The sequence below is a fragment of the Poecilia reticulata genome, linkage group LG11 (assembly GCF_000633615.1).
Source record: "Poecilia reticulata strain Guanapo linkage group LG11, Guppy_female_1.0+MT, whole genome shotgun sequence".
Classification (NCBI taxonomy): domain Eukaryota; kingdom Metazoa; phylum Chordata; class Actinopteri; order Cyprinodontiformes; family Poeciliidae; genus Poecilia; species Poecilia reticulata.
Window position 1 is genome coordinate 11,421,386 of NC_024341.1, and position 19,724 is coordinate 11,441,109.

Sequence of the window (19,724 nt, forward strand, 5' to 3'; positions counted from 1 at the left end):
AATTAATCATACAAAAATGAAACAAATTTTGCAAAATGCTTCAGGAAACAAGTCGTTGTTTTTTTTTAAGCCAAAGAGGAACTCTTCATCCATATGGTAAAAATCTCAGGAGAAAAGCAGTTTCTGAAATACTCAGACCAACCCGCTTGGTACTAAGAACCACGCAACATTCAAAGTGCCTTAAATCCCCTTTGGTTGCAGTTCTGACGCTCAGTTTGAACTTCAGTTTCTCAGTCTAGCTATCTAAATGAATTTGGTGGTTTTAGCTGATTTGCTGTTTGCGTTGACAAAAAAAAAAACACCTATAAAATGTCCAATGAATGCATAAAGATTGTAGTGGAAAAAAGGACATATCACTTGTGCAATGATGCACAACATTTGTTTGGCTAAACTAGCTAAAAAATGCTAATAGGTAATGTGTCTCCAGATGTTTTCAAATGGTATGTCAAGAGTTACATAATCTGAGGTGGTCACTTTAAGATGGACTCAAGTAACAGACATGAAAACAGAGATTTTAACAATTTGGAACAAAATCCAATTGAGCATTTACAGACAAGGTCAATGTGAGAAACATCACAGAAAACAAGACTCAAAGGACTAGCTGTCAGGCTCTGGCTTAGTATGAAGCCCCAAGAACCTCAGTGTCTTCGCCCTGTGGACAAAAGGGACTGACACATGAATAAGCGCATGATTTTTGAAAGTAGCGCCTAGTGTCAGTTTTTACTTACTGCAGAAATATGACTGGTAGGTGGTGGAGTCGAAAAGCAGTTTGTTGACGTTTGGAGATTTCGTGACCTCTTATATGAAATAAATGTCAGTGCTGTCAGAACGCCATGTTCAATGGGATCATCAAAGCCTCTTCAAGAAATCTCTACATAACACAAGACCCGCCCAATTCATTCACACACCTCCTCCCCAGAAGCAAAGAGGAAAAAGTCCAAATCACTACAAAGCCAGAGCGGCCGTCACCTCTGCACCAAAGACACAAGTGACAGCCAATCAAGTACTGAGATGATAGATGTGACTGGTGAAAGTTAAATTAGAATATGTCCTTTACCCTCCAAGGATGATGGCATCTGTTGAATATTGAGAAAAAGAAAGGAAGACATTACCCGCTAAGAGTACTTTGTATATATTGGTGTTTTCATGTTTCGGATTTATGAACAACGTGTAGCGCAAAAAAAAGCTTTGGGATTCAAGAATGCATATATAATAGATTTGCATCCAAGCACACAGATTTTGTGTAATTAGTGCACTAAGATGAAAGGTCTATCAAGAAGACAAATATATTTTCAATTAAGAATGTCAGCCTCTCCATTGTACAACAGCTAATAAAAGAACTGATGTTCATGAGTTTTCACATCATCCTGAGCGTTGACTGATGGTCTGTGCCTTCATTCTGCTGGCAATGGGGGATCATCAACGCCTTCTGAACACAAAGTGTTCTTGTGATATTTGAATGCATAAGATCCTGTTGCTGAAATGTGATGTTACTAAAACCTACCAGCACATAAACAAAAAATCTAATTGATATTCCAAATTGCAACTAAGATGCACTGAAATTAAGTGGGAATTCATTCCAATATCCAAGCAAATATCCAAATTGAATGCAGTGTAGAGCTTGAGGGTAAGCAATGCAATCTGTTCCACCTCAAAATAAACAGAAATTTAAACTGTATTTTTCATATGTTTGTCCTTTAGGCTTTTTGACATATGATCCATGAATAAGAACAGCAAAAGCAAAAATAATTTTATGCAATTTTTTTTTTTTTAAGTCTTTCAATTTAATTTTCTAAACCACTGGGCTTAACTGAAACTGCATGCAAAAAAAATACAAAAAAAAATCAATAAACAAATCAAAGTATAGGAAATGTTAAAAAGTCATGACAAAGCAAAACAAAACTTCATTTCTCTAATTTCCTCTCGTCAGATTAACGGAAGCCACACCCAAACATGACTCTGGTTCAGGGAAGCCTTCCCATCACCACCAAGTCCATCTTCACAATCTAGCACTAATTGCCCCCAATATTCAACTGAACACAAGACAACTGCCATCTAATAATTTCTGGTTTCATTTTTTTAGCTTCTTAAATGTAGAATTTCTCACCTCTCTGCCCTTATTCACCGTGCAATGCTGTTAATCACATGGTGTCATATAAAAAAACAAAACAAAGAAAAACATAAAAATCCACAGAAGCACACCCGATTTGTGAAGATGTATTCCTGGTTAGGCATAGCTAAGGGTACAATAAATTGCTAACCTTCACACCACACGGGTGTGGTTTTCCTAAGAGCAAATACATCAGCTAATATGAATGAAAACATAATCATGATGTGTATATCTTACATTTTCAATATAAATCAAAGAAAGCAGGATTCTACCTCAGTTTGTAGGATTAAGGAGGAAAAAGGTTCTGCAGACCCACACGAAGTGGGACACCTGGTCACAGGACTTCATTTAATTTTCCACAGCTGAATGTATAGAAAGTCTATTTTTGGGATTATTTTAATCTTAAAACGGATTTTAAGATTAAAGAAGCAATAAGCACGTTAGATAAGCCACAAAAAAGCTTCCAACAATGAGTTACTGAGCTCCTTATGAAGGTTTGGAATATCAAAACAGGGCTTGCTCAATATATAGCAAACAGATTGTAACATCAACATGTTTGCATTCCAAAGGACTGTTTGGGATGCAAATCTGTTTGAGTTTACACTTGGCATATCAATGTCTTAATCAGCCTGATGCATGGAGTCTCAGCGGAAGAGATGTCCACACATCTTACAAATAACAGCGCCCAAAATGCACATAGTAAAAGGGGATACGCACAAACCCCCCCCCAAAAGAAACTATATAATTATTGTCATATCATTGACCAATAATAATCGAAACTCGTGTTTTTCCAACATCATGCAGCCCCAGTCGATACCTAACAGTTCAGAAGACACAAATATATTTCTGAAATGAAAGAACTACAAAAGGGAACGCTGCTACCTTGCGATGGTACGGTCTTCTGTTTGTCATGTTCTTCATGCCACTGCATGGTGCGGTGGTAGCTCAGCATCACCTCCCAAAGAGCCTTGCAGAGATCTGTCAGGCAGGGGATGTAGCTGTCGAGAGTGATGTGCTGCCAAAAGAAAAGCGCAAGGAAGACAAAACCAGATCAAACATCGTTTTCTAGAACTGTTTACTTCTCAGCAAGTCATAAATACTTCACTTCTAACAGCCACATGAAAAGAAACGAATGGGTACGGTTGCATGAATGTTCTAAATACATTTTTTTGAAGAGGTCTACAACTGAGCTAAATCTTCGTCACACACACATGTCAATCAAGAAGTGATTTGCAATTGTTCTGAGGTGAGACGGACAAACAAATGTACACACTGGAATATTTTAGGACAAGTCTTCCATAGATTTTAATTATTGATTGGAAGTCTTCTTATTTCATGACGTCTAATTAGCTTGTTTTGCATTGCTAGTATGTGAAAAAAGACAGCTTTACTTACACCTTATTTTCCACACGTAACTTAAAAGGCGTGTGGATTTTACAGTGATACAACAAAGACCCTCACCTGCTATTTTCTGAGTTGTTTGTTTCTGTACCGAGTTGCTGTCAAATGAAACTTCCTCACACAACTCTAGCTTTGAGATTACATCCTCAACAGACAATCTCCTGTGTTGAAGCAACCCCAGAAATTGTCCTGTCAAAATCATCCAATCACAATTCTTTGAAAACGTCTTAAACTGGCCTGAAGGAATATTTTAATCTAATACAGAATGTCCGAAGGGAGCTGATTATTAGGGTGATGGTGAGGAGGCGTCAACCATAAAGGCTTGGAACTCGTCACCAAAGATAAATATTCAAGACACAAGTTTAAAGACACAAAAAACTAGTTAGCAATAATAAGCGACAACAAAACAAGGTTTGACTTTTCACTTTTGAATAGGTAGCCAATATATCGCTAGCTATCATCACCTGTACTCTTTCATTATAATGAAGCTGTAAAAAAGAAAAATGTTTTCAAACTTGTTTCCTCATTGCTTGACAATCCCCAGGGAGAATAAGTAATCATATAGAGGTCAAATTTTTATTAAAAAAAAATCTAATCTTGTCAGAATAAACAAAGATGAGAGCCTTACACACCCACGATAATGGGGATTCACAAACTTTACCCATGCACAAGTCATGAAATATTTGACATTTCTTTCTTTAAATTGGATTTTCTTTGATTTGAATTAAACATTACATGCTACTTTATTTTGAATCAAGAGGAAAAACAGCAGCAAAACAAAAGCAGATAAGCGAACCAACAGCTAAAACATAAAACAAGCGGGATATTTCAAACTACTTAATCGTGGCAGCAGTGAAGTGTTCACAGCTTTCGGTGCAGGATTAAAACACTCGAAGTGGAACCGCCAGTATGTGTGTGCGCGATAGGATTCACTCTCTGTGGACCGCCTTCAAGTAAACACAGCCCTGTAACGGGTGTCCTTCAAAACAATGCGATTACCCCAATTCTATGCAAATGCAAGGACGACTGTGCACAGTGTAAAATAATTTTGTATCAATTTACATTAATCAAAACCATCATGGTGGTGCTATCAGCCTATGACTTAAATGCATTTCATAAAAATGTACTAAAAATGAATCCAACTAAAAGTCTAAGATTTTGACCAACATTCCTGACTCTGCATCTTTGGTCCTAGAGTCTGCACAGATACGTGTCCTGACTCACAATTTGATTAGGACAAATTCAGCTGCTAACAATAGTTAGAGCTGGCACAAACAAATTAATCGCAAAATTAAAGGAACACTAAAGTGCAGGATGGCCATGTTTTGTTTTTTTCTTTAAAACTTAATACCTTTTTGTAACACACTTCAACATTATTTGCAGACCTTGTAACAAGAATAACACATTTATAAGCAGCAGATGTATTAAGGATTTATTATTTAAAATCCCAGAGACCACGATTGATAAACCAGCATCAGACGATCTCTCAACAGAACATTTGTCAAAACATCTGAAGCAGATTAATAACGGGAAGCACTCTGAAAGTCCACTGAAGGAACAAATGACTCAGATTTATTAGCATTGCTTGAAGGATATTTCCAGGCAAAAAGTCCAAGGAAAAAGTTTTTTGTTTTGTTTTGTTTACCAAGAAGCTGTCACTAATATATATATATATATATATATATATATATATATATATATCTTACCATGAGGGTCACTGAAATTAAGAATATTTTGTATAACATAAAGTCCAGAAATGTCTTTTACGTTCATGTTTCATTTATAAAGCATCCCCATTTCATACATTACCTGCATATTGGATTGAAGAATAAAAATTACAGTCTGCAGATTTACCTGGACAGGTTAATTTTGATGTGACCTCGCAGTTTCTTTTCTTTACAATCAGCAACTTGGACCGACAGGTCATGCAGCTTATGAGCACCCGGGCATAATAATTACTAATTGAACTACTCAGAAGATAGGTGCAAGTCACAGACAATCACAAGATTTTGGCATGTTGAGGTGAGAGGTTCTTTATCTGCATGGGTACAATGAAATTATTTGGGCAATGGTATGACATCTGTGTAGCACTTATGTAAACAACGTAGTGGTAGCACTTACATGTGGGGATCTAAAATGCTGAAAATAAGCAAGCTTAAATGAACATTTTTATCGACTGAGAGTAAAAGTACAGTTTTGCATAAGTTAGGCTGACACACTTTGAGATGAACTGCAAAGAAACTGCATCTTTACATAAAATTGTTAGGTATGCAAGTCTGGGAAGCCTCGTTTTTCATACATTTTGATTCATCTTTCTTTTTATTTTGGGGGGAAAAAAGATCTGAAACCAAATATCGACCTAGTGCGGTTGGCATCGTTACAGCTTGTTGACAGTATTACACAAGAATACATTTGCAGTTATTTAAAAACATCCTAGCTAATTGGTAGCATATCCTCGTGTGCATCAGAATACCTGTATTTGTTTATTATTAGTAATGAACTTGTAAGAATGTAACTTAAATGACTGTTTTACATGCCTAACACATGTACACATGAAATTAAAAAAATACATTTAATCTAAACCCTTTTAAATTATTCTCATTAAGGAATGTGCTATGTTAAAAAAAACACTACATTGAAAATTTACATAGATTAAAAAAATATATCTGCTTTACTTAAATACATTGTTTTGACTTTCACATTTTGAAGAGCGTTTAACAGAGAAGGGTGAAGTTCAACAACCATCTCTTTTACATGAAATTAGCAAAGCTCGTTAAAAATAATTATCAAACAAATCAAAGTGTATAATAAATATTTATGGATGTTAAGAGTTTTCAAGATGATTGGAATTAGATAATTTTGTTGGCACTCTAAAAACACATCTACGCTGGCTCTTGCGTTGGTAGAAAAACACAATCACACTATAAGTCTCTATGAAGGATTTTTCTAATAATACAATTATAGAAAGTTGGAGACCGTTGGAGCACAGTAGCCAGTTAATTCAGTAAATTACTAGCATGCGTTGAAAAACTCCAGGCCAGTTCGGACGAGACCGCTCTCACGCCGACTTTCTGTGTTCTCCATCGGCCACACAGGAGCCAAGTGTTGCCAAGGCACTGGGGTGATTCAGTGTGTGGGCGGAGATCTTCTGCTCAGTGAGCCTTTAATGAGAAGAAGTAACCTAAGCTACACCCACACAGAAGCGCTCTGCTGTTCTGTTTGTGTGTGATATACCTGTGTCTGTAGATTGTTGAAGGGCTCAACGGACACAGACCGTAGACATAATAACTACACTTAACTGGACTGAAGCCGGTCACTGCACCCATCATTGTGAACAAAGCTTAAGATGCTTTTCCAATAGCAGCCTGCGGTACCTGAACAACTTGGGTCTATTTTATTTTTTATTTTTTTTTTTTTACAAAGATCCATCATTTTGTTGCATTTTCAATAAATATCTAAAGCAGAAGGCAAACTGAGTCAACTAATATGTCATCGCTGCTGTGCTGCAGTGACAAAAACTTTGTTTTTACAAGAATACATTCAAAAGTTTTAAAACTAACGAATATAGGAAGGGTATGTTATATTTACAGCCCATCAATGTTTTGTTAGGAATAAAATAAAATGAGGAAATCTTTACGAACAGCTGTAACTACAAAAATGTGATTTTTTTTTTACTTAATCCAAATTTCAAATTTATTAGATGTCAAAAACAACCACGTAATAAGAAGCATTAAAACTAAATAAACTTCTGCACACATAAGATATTCAGGCCCAAAAAGGAAAGAATCTTTAGTAAAGTCTTTTAATTTACAGTCGCTGAAACTTCAGAAGAATGCATAGTCTAACTTCTCCACCTACCTACAGCATTTTGAAAAAAAAGTAAATTCTCTTATTTGCATTGAAAAAAAGGAAGACCAGGGAATGAATAAGAAGTGAAACTATCTTTTAATGAGATGTTGTAAAATTAATAAGACCCTTTCACAATCAGAACTGACCTTTGCCAATGCTCCCATTTCCCCTGAATTTTTAAAGAGCATAACTTAGCAAGTTCAGGGGGTTGGGACACTTTCTGAAGCTTTATTTGTCTAGGGAACATGGTGAGAAGTTTGTTCTTCTCTGCAAACACTGACTTTTGATTTTTTTTTCTTTGCCAGGGTTCCACAAGATCAGTACTCTCACCCCAGACCAAATGCTTAGGGGAGACATGTGACTTTAATGTGTTATTGAATAGAAAATCACATGTTTTTGACCACTTTATTTCCTCAACAATCATGTTTTGTTTCAAAGAAAAAAAACTTATACAAGGAAAGAAATATACCATTCCCAATGCCTTGCAGCAATATTCAAACCTACCTGTGCATAAATTAATATTAGAATACATACAGCCGTTCTGCAAAAGTCTCAGAGGTTTATTAAAAATGTTAGCGAACATACAACATTACGAAGACCAAACGACACAATGAAAAGGAACAAAGTTGCAAAGACAGTTTAGATACAAGCTTTCAAGATTTCATGAAGCACAATTCAATCCATCGCCTAAAAGTATAAATACAGTGCTATAGTATACAGTACAATAGGATAAGAGAGCAGAGCCTTAATCAGTTGAGCAATCAAGCAACAAATATATATTTTTAAAGGTTTTATTGGCTCTAATAGCCTTTTTCTTTGATAGCGAATTGACAGGAAAGTGGGTAATGAGAGAGAGGGAAGACATGCGGCAAAGGTCATCAGGTGAGGACTCGAACCTATGACGTCCGCATCAAGGACTAAGCCCTCCATATGAGGGTTGTGCTTCACCCCTGCACCTCCACAGCACCCAAGCACCAAATAATTTTAAGGTGGGCAGACATGGCCTGGAGAAACCAACCTACCATAAGATGCTGAAGCAAGGAAAAAAAAAAATCCTAAAACTTCCTGCACACAGGTTCAAAATCTTCCCACTGGCAGAGATGAGGTGCATGTGGGTGTTTGCATGGACCTTTATTAGAGTGTGTGAGAATGTACTGCCCCTTCAGCATCACATAGCTGGAACAGTAACAGAACATCCTCGCAGTCTGAACACAGAGAGCTTAAACCTACAGTGCACATTTGTGGTGTTAGAAGAATCGGCTTGGCAACACGCTGTGTGAGAGGAAATCCATCAAACACAACTGAAGACTAAGGTCTGTCTGTAACCATGGCAGAGTTTCATGCACACCATCGTTCAGATCCACTCTCAGAGGCAGTTAGAGAAATACAAAAAAAAAAGAAAGAAATGGAATCGCAGGGAATATTTGTACAGCTTGAATTGAGATCATGGAGCACACCAACGACTCTGCGCACGAGGTTGAAAGAGTGGATGCAAAAAAAAAACAAAAACGAACTGGTTCAAATATTAGTTGAAGACTTGACCTTGGGTACTTGAAAAATGCCAAGGAGAAGCAATTTAATGAGTGTGACAGGGAAACGTGCATAAACAGAGCAACAGATGATAGGTGACGGAGAAAAGAGGTAATATAAAGGTAAGAGGTAAAGGACGGGCCATCGCTGACATGAGCACAGCTGGCAACGCCCCCTGGCAAATGTTGTGCTCTCACACTGCAATGCCAAACGGAGCAACGAATGCTTCACCATAAGGATGCGATAACATTTACCTACCCATATTTTCTTTCCATTCTGTCGGTCGGACTAAAACGGCCTCGAGGGGGAAGCTCTCTCGACAAGTTTGTGATGTATTGGTCAAGCTATGGTTTACTGAGCATGCAAATAAAATCTGTTTGGGAGGAGGAGAGGATAGAAAAAGGCAAAGGACTGAGATGTGTGGGCCTGACAAAGGGTGCTACCGCAGCAATGCTATTCTGTGTTGGGAGCAAGATTAATTATCTTGTGAGGAGCTACAATGCAGCGTGCACTCAATCACTGGCTACACGCTCTCATCCTTCACTTCACCCTGCGAGGGAACTGTGAAGAATTCCCGTGTCATGAAATGAAGCATATTTATGTTTGGCTGTGCAGTAAAACAAATGTGAATGAGGGGTTGCGCTGCAAGACAAAATAAAGAGTTTGATGTGTAGTTGTGCGTGCCATAAATGACACATCATGTTGATTCATCACAGCAAAGGCTTTGCATGTGCTACACTACTCGCGTTATCTCATTATTACACAGACACACTGCACACACAGTCCTGTCCTTACCGTGCACAAGTCCTTATATTGCATCTTCTGGAACTTGGTGTCCGCGTTGCCAGCACACAGCTCAACATACCCCAGGACGACCTGGAACACCGTGTTGTGGATAGCCTGGGTGAAGTGCATGTGCAGTTGATCCATAGCAGTCTGAAGAGACAGCAAAGAAGATTAGTATGACAACAGCGATGTCAAGAAGTTGTCAGGGCTGTTTAATAGTGTCAAAGAGTAAAAAAAAACAACAGCAAAGTAAGCAGCGTGGATACACAAGCTGTCCACCTGGTGTTTAAAATTGAAAAACTGCAGTGAACAACAACAGATTAGTCTTTTCTCTGCAACTGTTGTTTTCTAAATTCACATTGAACTGGTTAATAAAGCTGTGCTCTTTAGGGGGAAATCTCAAAAAATGTGTAGCAATCAGTAATGGTGTAGGGTAAGAGTGTGTGTGCTGGTATGAAAAACGAGTGATTGAATTGGAATATTCAGTGGTTTATTGTGAGAAAAAGTTAGATTTAAATTGCTGTAAAGTTGGCAAAATGTTCTTGTCAAAGATTTGCCGGTAGAAGGACTTTTCTAAGACTGATATAAAAACAAAAATGAACAAAAGAAAGATGTGTAAAAAAAACGAAACTGTTTTGTTTGGTTGGATTTCAATCAAACTCACTGACTGGCTGGTTGATGGTTTAAGATAAATTGATTGGCTGGCTGTTAGATGAGCTTGACTGGTTGGAGGTTTGATTGGTTGAGTTAAACTGATTGTCCCATTGTTGGGTCAGACTCTCTGCTTGACCCATTTAACTTCTATGCAATGTGACTTCTTTTGTTTTATTGATATTTTCTTTGTCCAATAAAAAACTACTACAACAATTAGAGAGTGTCTTTGTAAGTAAGAGGGGAATCAACATATTCCCCACTGTACTGTACAGGACTTTGCTTTGCAGAGCTACTTTTCTCATTTACAATTCAGCCCAAATCAATAACACCATATTAAATTACTTAAATCAAAGTATCTAAATCCTTCACGGAGTTTGTCAGTTTTAGATATACATTCTATATATTCAATATATTTCTTAGCCAGATCATTTCTATTTCTCTTCACATTAAAATTCAATATAAATTGTAATAAGCTGAGGGGTTTCAATCAGAAACTCGCTCACTAACCATACGCCAAGGTTTTTTATGCATTTTCTTTTCCACCGGTAAAAACAGTGTGAGCGCTCATATGGGACAGTAATTACACGTGCACCTCTCTTATGTTAGGCTTAACATTCAGATTATATCACAAGTTACTAACATGACGTATTTCAGTAATAACTATCCCACCGTCATGTAGAGAAACCAGCTATCTTGAATGGTACCCTGGAGAACCTTTGCCTTTGCTCTATTTTGCCATTATTACCTTTCACAGAAAATTGCTTCAACTCTGTTAATAATTTAGCTTTAAATAGAAGTTTCAAATTCCTGATCCCCCCTCCTCCCCCAATGTACCCAGGTAAGAGCTTCAGTGTGTCTGCTTTTAATTTAAAGGAAAGTAATAGCTGCAGTGACGTTCTCTTTTGCATCATCCTGCCTCCCGTCCTCTCAATCTCAACCGTCTCATCTTTGAACCCTCCAGAAATGACGACACCAGAGTTTAAGCAGACGCCGGCATGCTGCTGAGTGATGCCCTCGCTTAACGGATGCTGGAGTGTAATTAGATTTTCTTACATTCAGGCCTTGACCACAAACTGCGGCCCTCAATCCATTCAGACATCCTGCCAACATAAAAGTAATTCAAGCACCTCTTCCTACAAGGACTTTCACCTCACCAGAACTCAAAATACACTGAAAATTGCTTGAAAAGAAAGGAAGGCAGGGGAAAAAATATGACAAACGCATAACAATAACCCTTCCTCTCCTGTACCTTTCCTCCAAATCCTGATTAAAATAAACAGCAGAGAAACAAATCCAATTTTATGTGTCTTGATAATAACAAACATACCTAATGCTACGTGCTTCGTGAAGCTGGTAAAGCATAACCAATTATCTAGCTGGAGAGTATTAAATCAAAGTGTCTAATCAACAAATAGTTTTAACCATATACTTTAGTAAAATGTAGCAGCTGAATTTCAGACCAATATAATGAACAGATGATGCTGAAAAGGTGTAACAAACCAATCAAAAACCCCAAACACTTCAGCATAATGGCAGCACAGAACCACCAAAGACCTCTTTAGATTTTATTGTGTCTGAAAAAGCTTGTTGTCCCAGTAACAATGAAACATTCTTTTCTCAACGACCCTCGATGACGCAGCGTCCACCTCAAGGATGGCTGCCAGAGCTGAGAGGCACACTAAGTATTCACTTACATCATCACTGGCGCAAGCTAGTGGTACCTGTGATTAATGATTGTGATTTAATTCATGAAGTTATAACAAACATTGATTTCATATTCATCCTTTAACGAGGCTAATGCCCACAACCTTTCTAACAAATGCTACGTGCAGCAGAGGATACAGGATATTTTCATTTTGTAATGATAATCCTGCATCACGCAAATTAAACCTGTTAGAAAAAAAAATATCGCTCCAGTCAGCAGCTTATACTCAAGAGGATGAATTTCACTTTCAATTTTGGCCTAAATGATTTATTTAAACTACTCCGTTTTGAGTAGGGAATGCTAATATGGACACCATTTTGATTGATTTGAACAACAAAAATTGGGATTAAATTTACACATCCACCCCTTCAACTAGTTTGAATGATGTTTAACAAGTTGCACATTAACCACAGACAGTTTTGGCCATGAATAAAAGTTGTGGCTTAATTCTTGTTGGATATTTGACCATTCTTCTTTCTGTTATCAGAGTTAATTGAAAATGGACAGGGAATGCAAATGTGTGCACTTAGTTCTTGTTTCTAAATGTATTCTGCATAACAACTTCCCTTTCAAAACAGAACGATCATACTAAATCATTAGAAGCCCATAATTAATGGAGTGTGATTGTGCTAAAAAAGAATCAACGAAACTACATTGGTTAACTCAGTTCAGCAGAGAGAAATATACTTTATAGACATTAATAGCCAAAGTTATTTAGCAAAGAGGTTAGCTAAACATTTCTTTTCTTTAAAGCATTTCAACGGAAATCTAAGTGCATTCTTAAAGTTGATAGTTTTACGTGAAAAGTACATCTGGGTATACATATGCTCACGACAGGATCCTCTCTGTTGTTTTGACATTCAAAAGAAACATGTTTTATATTTTCCAGGGAACTGTGAGAGTAATCTGAATCCCACCAATGGGGAAGGTTTGTGCCTGACATTTAGCTGACAGGCTAAGAAGTTATAATGGAATCACAAATGATGACATACATGCTCCATAGCCTTGTTCATTCGAAGACTCTGAACTATTCTTCACTCCAAGGTAACGACAGCAAATCTGTGGAGCTTAAAATATTACCGCACGAGAGAAAAGATATGACAGCGTGATTGTCACAAATATGACAGCCTCTATGATGATTTTCATGGAAATAACAGATATATTGCCTCTCCTTTTCCATTTTTAGTCACTCTAAGGATATTGCATAAGCTTTATCTGTAATTCTTTTGTTTTGTCCTGCCTGATATAAACTCGTGGGCAAGATTACATGTCATCAGAAAGAATTTTTTTATGAGACCACAACTTAAAAAAAATGAACTCCATCAATTAGTCACTTAAGACACAAATTATATTCATTTAGCTGTTGGGGTGCTGAATGTAAGCAAAAAGATACACATTTTAAAAACTGAGGTTGAAATGAGATAAGATAGGATGGGATTCCAAAAGTAAAATATTTATCCCAATTATCAAGCAGGATCTCATTACAAGCAGTCCTAATATCGCAATTAACATAAAATTAAACCTTTTTTATGTATTTTTATTATTCTGGCACTGAGGAGGCAGCATGCTAACTTTAAAAAAATGAGAAAAGGTTCAGTTTTCACCAGCGAGATGAAAACTGTTTTAAACATCATCAAGCAGTGTAAATCAATTTAATTCAGGTGTTTTAGATTTTCAATTGAAGTTTAAAGCTGTCATTAAGATCTAACTTTAGCTTGACCTTTAGCCGCGGGTTGCCACAATATTTTTTCAGAGCCTACAAGACGTTCTGCTCTGTTGCCCTGTTTCTTTTTTTTTTTTGTTGCCACAGAAATGGCTTAAAAGAAGTTGCAACATATCAAATACTGCTTTAGCCAAATGAACTGAGGCTGAATCAAGTGACAAATGTTCCTACATTTAAATGAAAAAGATGCAACATACAGCGAGCCTCGTGTATTTTTGTACAAGTTATTGAGGACATTTACCACAATAAAAAATACCTAATAACAGACATTCAGAAAAAACAAAGCTACATCAATAACTTAACACCAATTAATGTTGCTTAAAACCCACCAAGATGATTAGATAACATTCTGCCTTTAACATATAAAGGCGTGTATTTCATTCTGTAATGGTACAACACAAAGAACTGTCTGACGAAGCAGCAGTCATTGACAAATGTACATTTGTGCAATGCATTGTCCTTCAAAGTCCAAATGTACAATGCCTAGTTGAACTACCTTTGTTAAATTGTGGTGAATTCACAAGGTTTAGATTTGAAACAAAAAAGGAAAAAGAAATAAAAAGTTGTGTCTTTACTTTTGATTGGGAGTGGTCTAAATAAACACTGGGAGAGCAATAAAATAGTTACCGAGTATAAATTTTATATATCAATTTGTGAAGTGGGAAGTGTCACGAAAAGTCTTTTTAAAAAAAAAAAAGACGACTAAAACCGTAAACCTGGTCCACGTGTTATGCGAACTTGAAGTTTTGGGTTTTAAATTGCTTTTCTTTTGTTCACCCTCCATCTTCCTTGCAAAGTTGTGTGATAAAAATGCAACTCTCTTGGATGATGTAATAATAACAAAGGGTTTGTCAATGATGTTGGCAGCTACAGAAATGCACGCGCCAGAGATGAGAACTGGCCAATACTCGTTTATCTCTAATCGATCATCATCAGATCAAATACTGAAACATCTGCCATTTTTTTTCTTATTCAGTGGTTCAAAGCAAAAGATTTGTCACTGTTGTTAGTCTTTTAACTAATCAACCAATCGATAAAAAAAGAATACCTTTCTTTGAGTGTTATTGGAGAAAGAAAAATCTAAATCAGACAAATCTGGGAGACATATGCTTTGTTTCAGATATGGGTATAGCCTTATTGTACTTTTTGATTGGAATCAAAAATGCTTTGACCACAACAACTACTTATCATATCAAATAAGTAGTAGTTTTTTCTATTTATTACTAAGTGCTACAGACTCTAGAAAGAAAACAAATCTTAAGTGGGATTGTGCATTTCCAGACAAATGGTTTGAGAGACAACCCATTGTGTTGACATTGGGTTATTTCCTCAACTGTTTACATTTTAAAAGCAAAGGGTTCTGGGTTGAGCAAATATATTTTTGCTTTGTGTGAGGAGGATATTTTGGTTTTTAAGGTTAAAGTTAATTTATTAGTTCTAAATTACTTTTAGAAATAAACCTCGGCTTGATCACCTCAGCTGAATGAATGTTCTGGAGTAATAGTAGAACAAAAGAAAAATAAATTGCCAAGTGTTATCCTCTTTGAGTCAAGATAAGAGACCCAAACTACAGGAAATAGACAGAAAGGTAGGGCAAGAATCCCATTCAGACATCAACATTCCAAAGGCACAAACTAGACAAACTACTGACCTGGGTTTTCCCAAGGAGCGTGTACGCCTTCTGGACCTTGGTGTAGTGCAACACATCAAAGTGCTTACAAGTCCTAGACAGGGCGACATCAAGCTGCTCCTGGAGACAGAAATAGACAGAAGACAAAGGGGAGGAGGCGGCAAAGTAAGAGGGAGAAAGAAGAGGGATTATCAGTGTTAAGACAGGGGGATTCAGATACACACAGATGTGCAAATGTAAAACTATCAGGCCAAGGGCAGAGTAGCTGGATGTGGATATGAGTGAATATATAACGAAGTGAAAGATAAAGAGATGAAAAGAGAGACGTTGCAAGTAGGACGTGTTCTGGTAGAATTTAAGAAGCAGTGATATGTGTGACGGGTTTGACGCAATAATCTGAGCTCAGACGGCAAAGCGCCTACAAAGGCCAAGCGATCAAATGTCTTGCATCGCCCAATGTTTTCTTAAGCCTTGTGTGAAAATGCTACACAGGAGGATAAAGTAAAAACCTGTAGCTGACGCTCTGAGCCTAATGGCTGACGTGAATTGAAATTAAATTAATCCAGACTTATTGGTTCGACATCTAGGCAAAATGGGCTTAAATTTGATTATATTTCCTGTGATAATAATCGTAGGAAGTGACTTTGAAAAGTATAGCCATGTGCTTTTGACAGTATACATGTAAAGATGACCAAGTCCCTAAAAACAGAAATACGCCTTCTGCAACTGCTGCACCAAACAGTACAACTTTACTGCTAGACAGTCCATGATATGTACATGTAATCAAATTTTAAAATATATTGATATTTATTGATGCTCTTGTGAAATGATTAGTGTATTAGTAAAATCAGCAATCCCAGCCAGTTTGTTTTGGAGTGTGAAACCATCATCATCAATTAGAATTGATACTTTTCCATACCTTGTGGGCATCCCTGGTGAAAAATGTGTGTGTGCTAAAAAAAACAACGAAGGATCTGCTGGTAACATCTTGTTGCCAGATGGCACAGAATACCTTCAGTGATCAAGTACAGGCCACGGCTTGATGGATCCAGGCTGTCTGACAGCAAAAAATGGACCAACACCCCTTTAAATCATAAAATCATACTGTGTCTGTGTGTATTGTTTTGCAAGGCTTTGCTGTATTTTTTTTCAACCATGGTGTTGTGTAGAATTGAAGTCTTTTCATGCTGCTTCAGAACACTTCCAGGGCGACATTCAGAGCAAAATGCCCTTGACTACAAACTCTGCATTAACGTCAACTGGTGGAAAGCGACTTTGGAAATGTGGAACCGTGCTTATTTGCTCACATGTTTACTCTTATGATTTAGAGGATTTTGTATTGCTTGCTTACCGACTCAAGCTCATAGGTAAACAAGCAACCCCAGCAAGTGGCCATATGTGTGTGCATACATTCAAAACTCCCTCCTGTCCACTGACACAACTGTAAGCAGTTTATCTACAGGAGCGCAGCAGCAGTGGTTCTGTTATAATAGCCTCTTCATTATTATTTATCACGCACATGCATCACGACACGAGCAGAGATGGTACAGATACGATTTGCAGGGTCTGCATGCTCGTACTGTTGACTCTGAGATTGTGTCAACATGTGGCAGACAAAAAATGACAACGCCAAACAATCTGAATACAAAATTAAAGCATCATTTGCTTTTTCTCGATTGAAATCTTTAAAAAAAAAACACACAAGGCAAAAATCGAATATTGCATTACATGAAGTTTGAACATATTACTTCCAGATAATATCAGTAGTAAAGATGGACTATTCACATACCTCTATTTGCTCAAGAGTGTCTTGTAGTTTAGAGTTCAACTCACTGTGGAATGAAAACAGATTTATTGTCAGTTTCAGAAAAAGTTGTCATTTCTTTTATCTACTGCTTGTTGACCAAACGAAAAAAATAGCAGATGTAAAACATCATTCATGCTCTCCTGGAAATAATTCTATATGAAATATGCTTCAGTTATTACAAAACAAAAATGATTTTGTTTCGTGTCTCCTTTCCATAAACAAGGCAGGGATGGATGCAGCGGAGAACTGATACGGCGGGTATCCCTGTCGCCTCACAGCAAGAACGTTCCAGCTTAAATCTTGGCTGAGCCCTTTCTGTGTGATGTTTCTAAATTCTAAGCTGCTGCTGTTTATCTGAGGGTACACTGGATTCCTTAGGTAAGTTGAAAAAAAATACATCTTATGTTATCTGAAGACTGCAAAGGGTCGCTTGGCCTCGCATCACCCTGTGTCAGATTGGAGATCAGATCTGACGAGGTGTGTTCTCTCCACCTTGTACCGTGACGGCTGTGACTCCTGCGATCCTAAAGTCCATTAAGCTGGTCGAAGACTTGTGTCGACGCCTTCCGCAGAATACCAAACCAGGCTCCATTATCTAGTATTCCAGTAAACACCAGCAGTTAAAATCTAGCACTGTTGTTTTCTGAAGCAGTATTACCCAAGATTCAATGTTGCTTGCCAGAATGAATGCTCGGCTTCACCAGCCTGCTGGTCCATTTTCATCTACAGGAGCCATCCATATATTTAGCCTGTGTGTTCATTCTCAATCTTCTCCAATCCAGGCTCCATTTTTCCTGCCAGAACATTCTCTGGTTCTCCAACACTCATCTTGCCAGGACACTGTTGAGCCTGGCTCCTTTTTCAGTTTCCATTTCTCTGCCCGACTCCATTTGTTTTCCTAAGCCCTGCACTGTTGCAAACAACTCGTGAACTTTCCTGAGTGTCTTAGTCACATTTGAATGCACAACTCGTTTAATTAATAACTCAATATTGTATACGAGACGTCTTCACTGTCTTTGCGGTTGCCGTTCTGCTTTTGCCTCTACTCAGAAAATGCTTTCATCTGAAAAGCTGCACAGCAGCAGCAAGCATTGCGATTGTTTTGTCGATCCCGAGACACCAAGTCATTTCCCTTGTGACTCTGCCACCCTTTACCTCCATTCACAATCATCTGCTGTTCCACCGTTCCCCCTGCCTCTGTGCTCGCTTGGCTTGCGGTCTTTACCAGGTCAGCTTGCTCTTATGTTGTGCCTTGTGAGACTGCGGCAGCCCAAGGGAGTGTGTGTCCTTAACAGATTGCTAATGAAGCATCTTAAGTTTTACTTGGAGAGAGAGAGAATGATGAGGAGGCGGTGGAGAAATGAAGAAGAGATGCTAGACTAAGTCAGAAATGCTCAGTTCCAGTAAGAGGTTTTACACACACTCGTCGTTGTAATGAATATCATAGTAATTTGGGGCTTTTATTGATTTATCTGAACCGTTTTCTTCTAGACAGATAATAGGATTTCAATTATCTTTACAGACAAGAATTGGAAGCTTAAATTTAAATAATCTTTGCTGAATTTCCCTAAAATTAGACAGACTGGAATATACATAAATCACCACTAAGATTTCGTTAATGCTCCGTTGCAAGTTTCACACACTTTTTGTAGGCAACAAAAAGACTTAAATCTTTACTTTTGCTTTCTTTGTCCATTCTAAAACCAGTTGTTGATTGATGGCATCGGTCCTGTGAGATCATGCATCACATTTTTAAGCGTATAGTTTTGATTTACGATATCAGATTCAGGGTACGACCCTCACCATTATGTAACCACTGCTATACTTGACTGGTTAAAAAAAAGCAGCTTCACTCCTCCAGTGGCAAAATATTTAAATCCTTTTCTTTTTTCTTAAAACTCTCGGGGAGTGTTTGTGAGGATAGCCCTGAATTTCATTCCAGCTTGAAGGTGTCAATTTTTAAGCAGGGGGTCTGTGTCAATTCATTCTGGTGTTAAATTCACCTTGGTATTACGGGAGTTTCCAGTTCCTGGTAGGCTTGAGCCTTGGTGGGCTGTTTTTGAATACCTTCACCAAATCCCTTTTTATTTAAGAAACATAAGATACATTTGACGATGCAAATAAATTTGATGTCAAAACCTAAACTATTTCTGCTGAAAGTTAAGAAAAATTATGAAATTCTGAGATTGTGGTACCTATAATCGCTATTAGTGGAGTTGGAACAGATTAGACTCTCAGCTACAATAGAAGACAGCAGGCCAAAGCTAATACCCTAAGTAGAGACAAAGATAGGAAGCCAAGGCAAAGAAAATGGAAAAAGTTAGAAAGCTGGCTCAACTACACAAGGATGAATTGATCGGCGTCAGGTCCAGACCGTTGAGGAAATACATTAGAATGTTCATAGGCGAGGCCCAGAAGAGTGAAAAGCAAAGGCTTCAGACTTCTGGCAAACACAAAAAGGAGATACACCCTCGGAGCTCACGCCAAGAGGATAAACATACTCTGGTTCATTGCAGAATATTTTAGCTG

At 37.6% G+C, this 19,724-nt stretch overlaps 1 protein-coding gene across 2 annotated transcripts in view; it reads right to left on the reverse strand.

Annotated features, from left to right (window-relative positions):
* Positions 1–19,724, reverse strand: part of vps50 (VPS50 subunit of EARP/GARPII complex) — a 102,112-nt gene that overhangs the window by 46,808 nt on the left and 35,580 nt on the right. For both annotated transcript variants that reach the window (XM_008421739.2, XM_008421740.2), the window contains exons 10-13: positions 17,178–17,220; positions 15,410–15,508; positions 9,686–9,826; positions 2,993–3,125 (exon numbers count right to left, since the gene is read on the reverse strand). In XM_008421739.2, the coding sequence (XP_008419961.1) occupies positions 2,993–3,125; positions 9,686–9,826; positions 15,410–15,508; positions 17,178–17,220 (416 nt within the window). The remainder of the gene's footprint in view (positions 1–2,992; positions 3,126–9,685; positions 9,827–15,409; positions 15,509–17,177; positions 17,221–19,724) is intronic.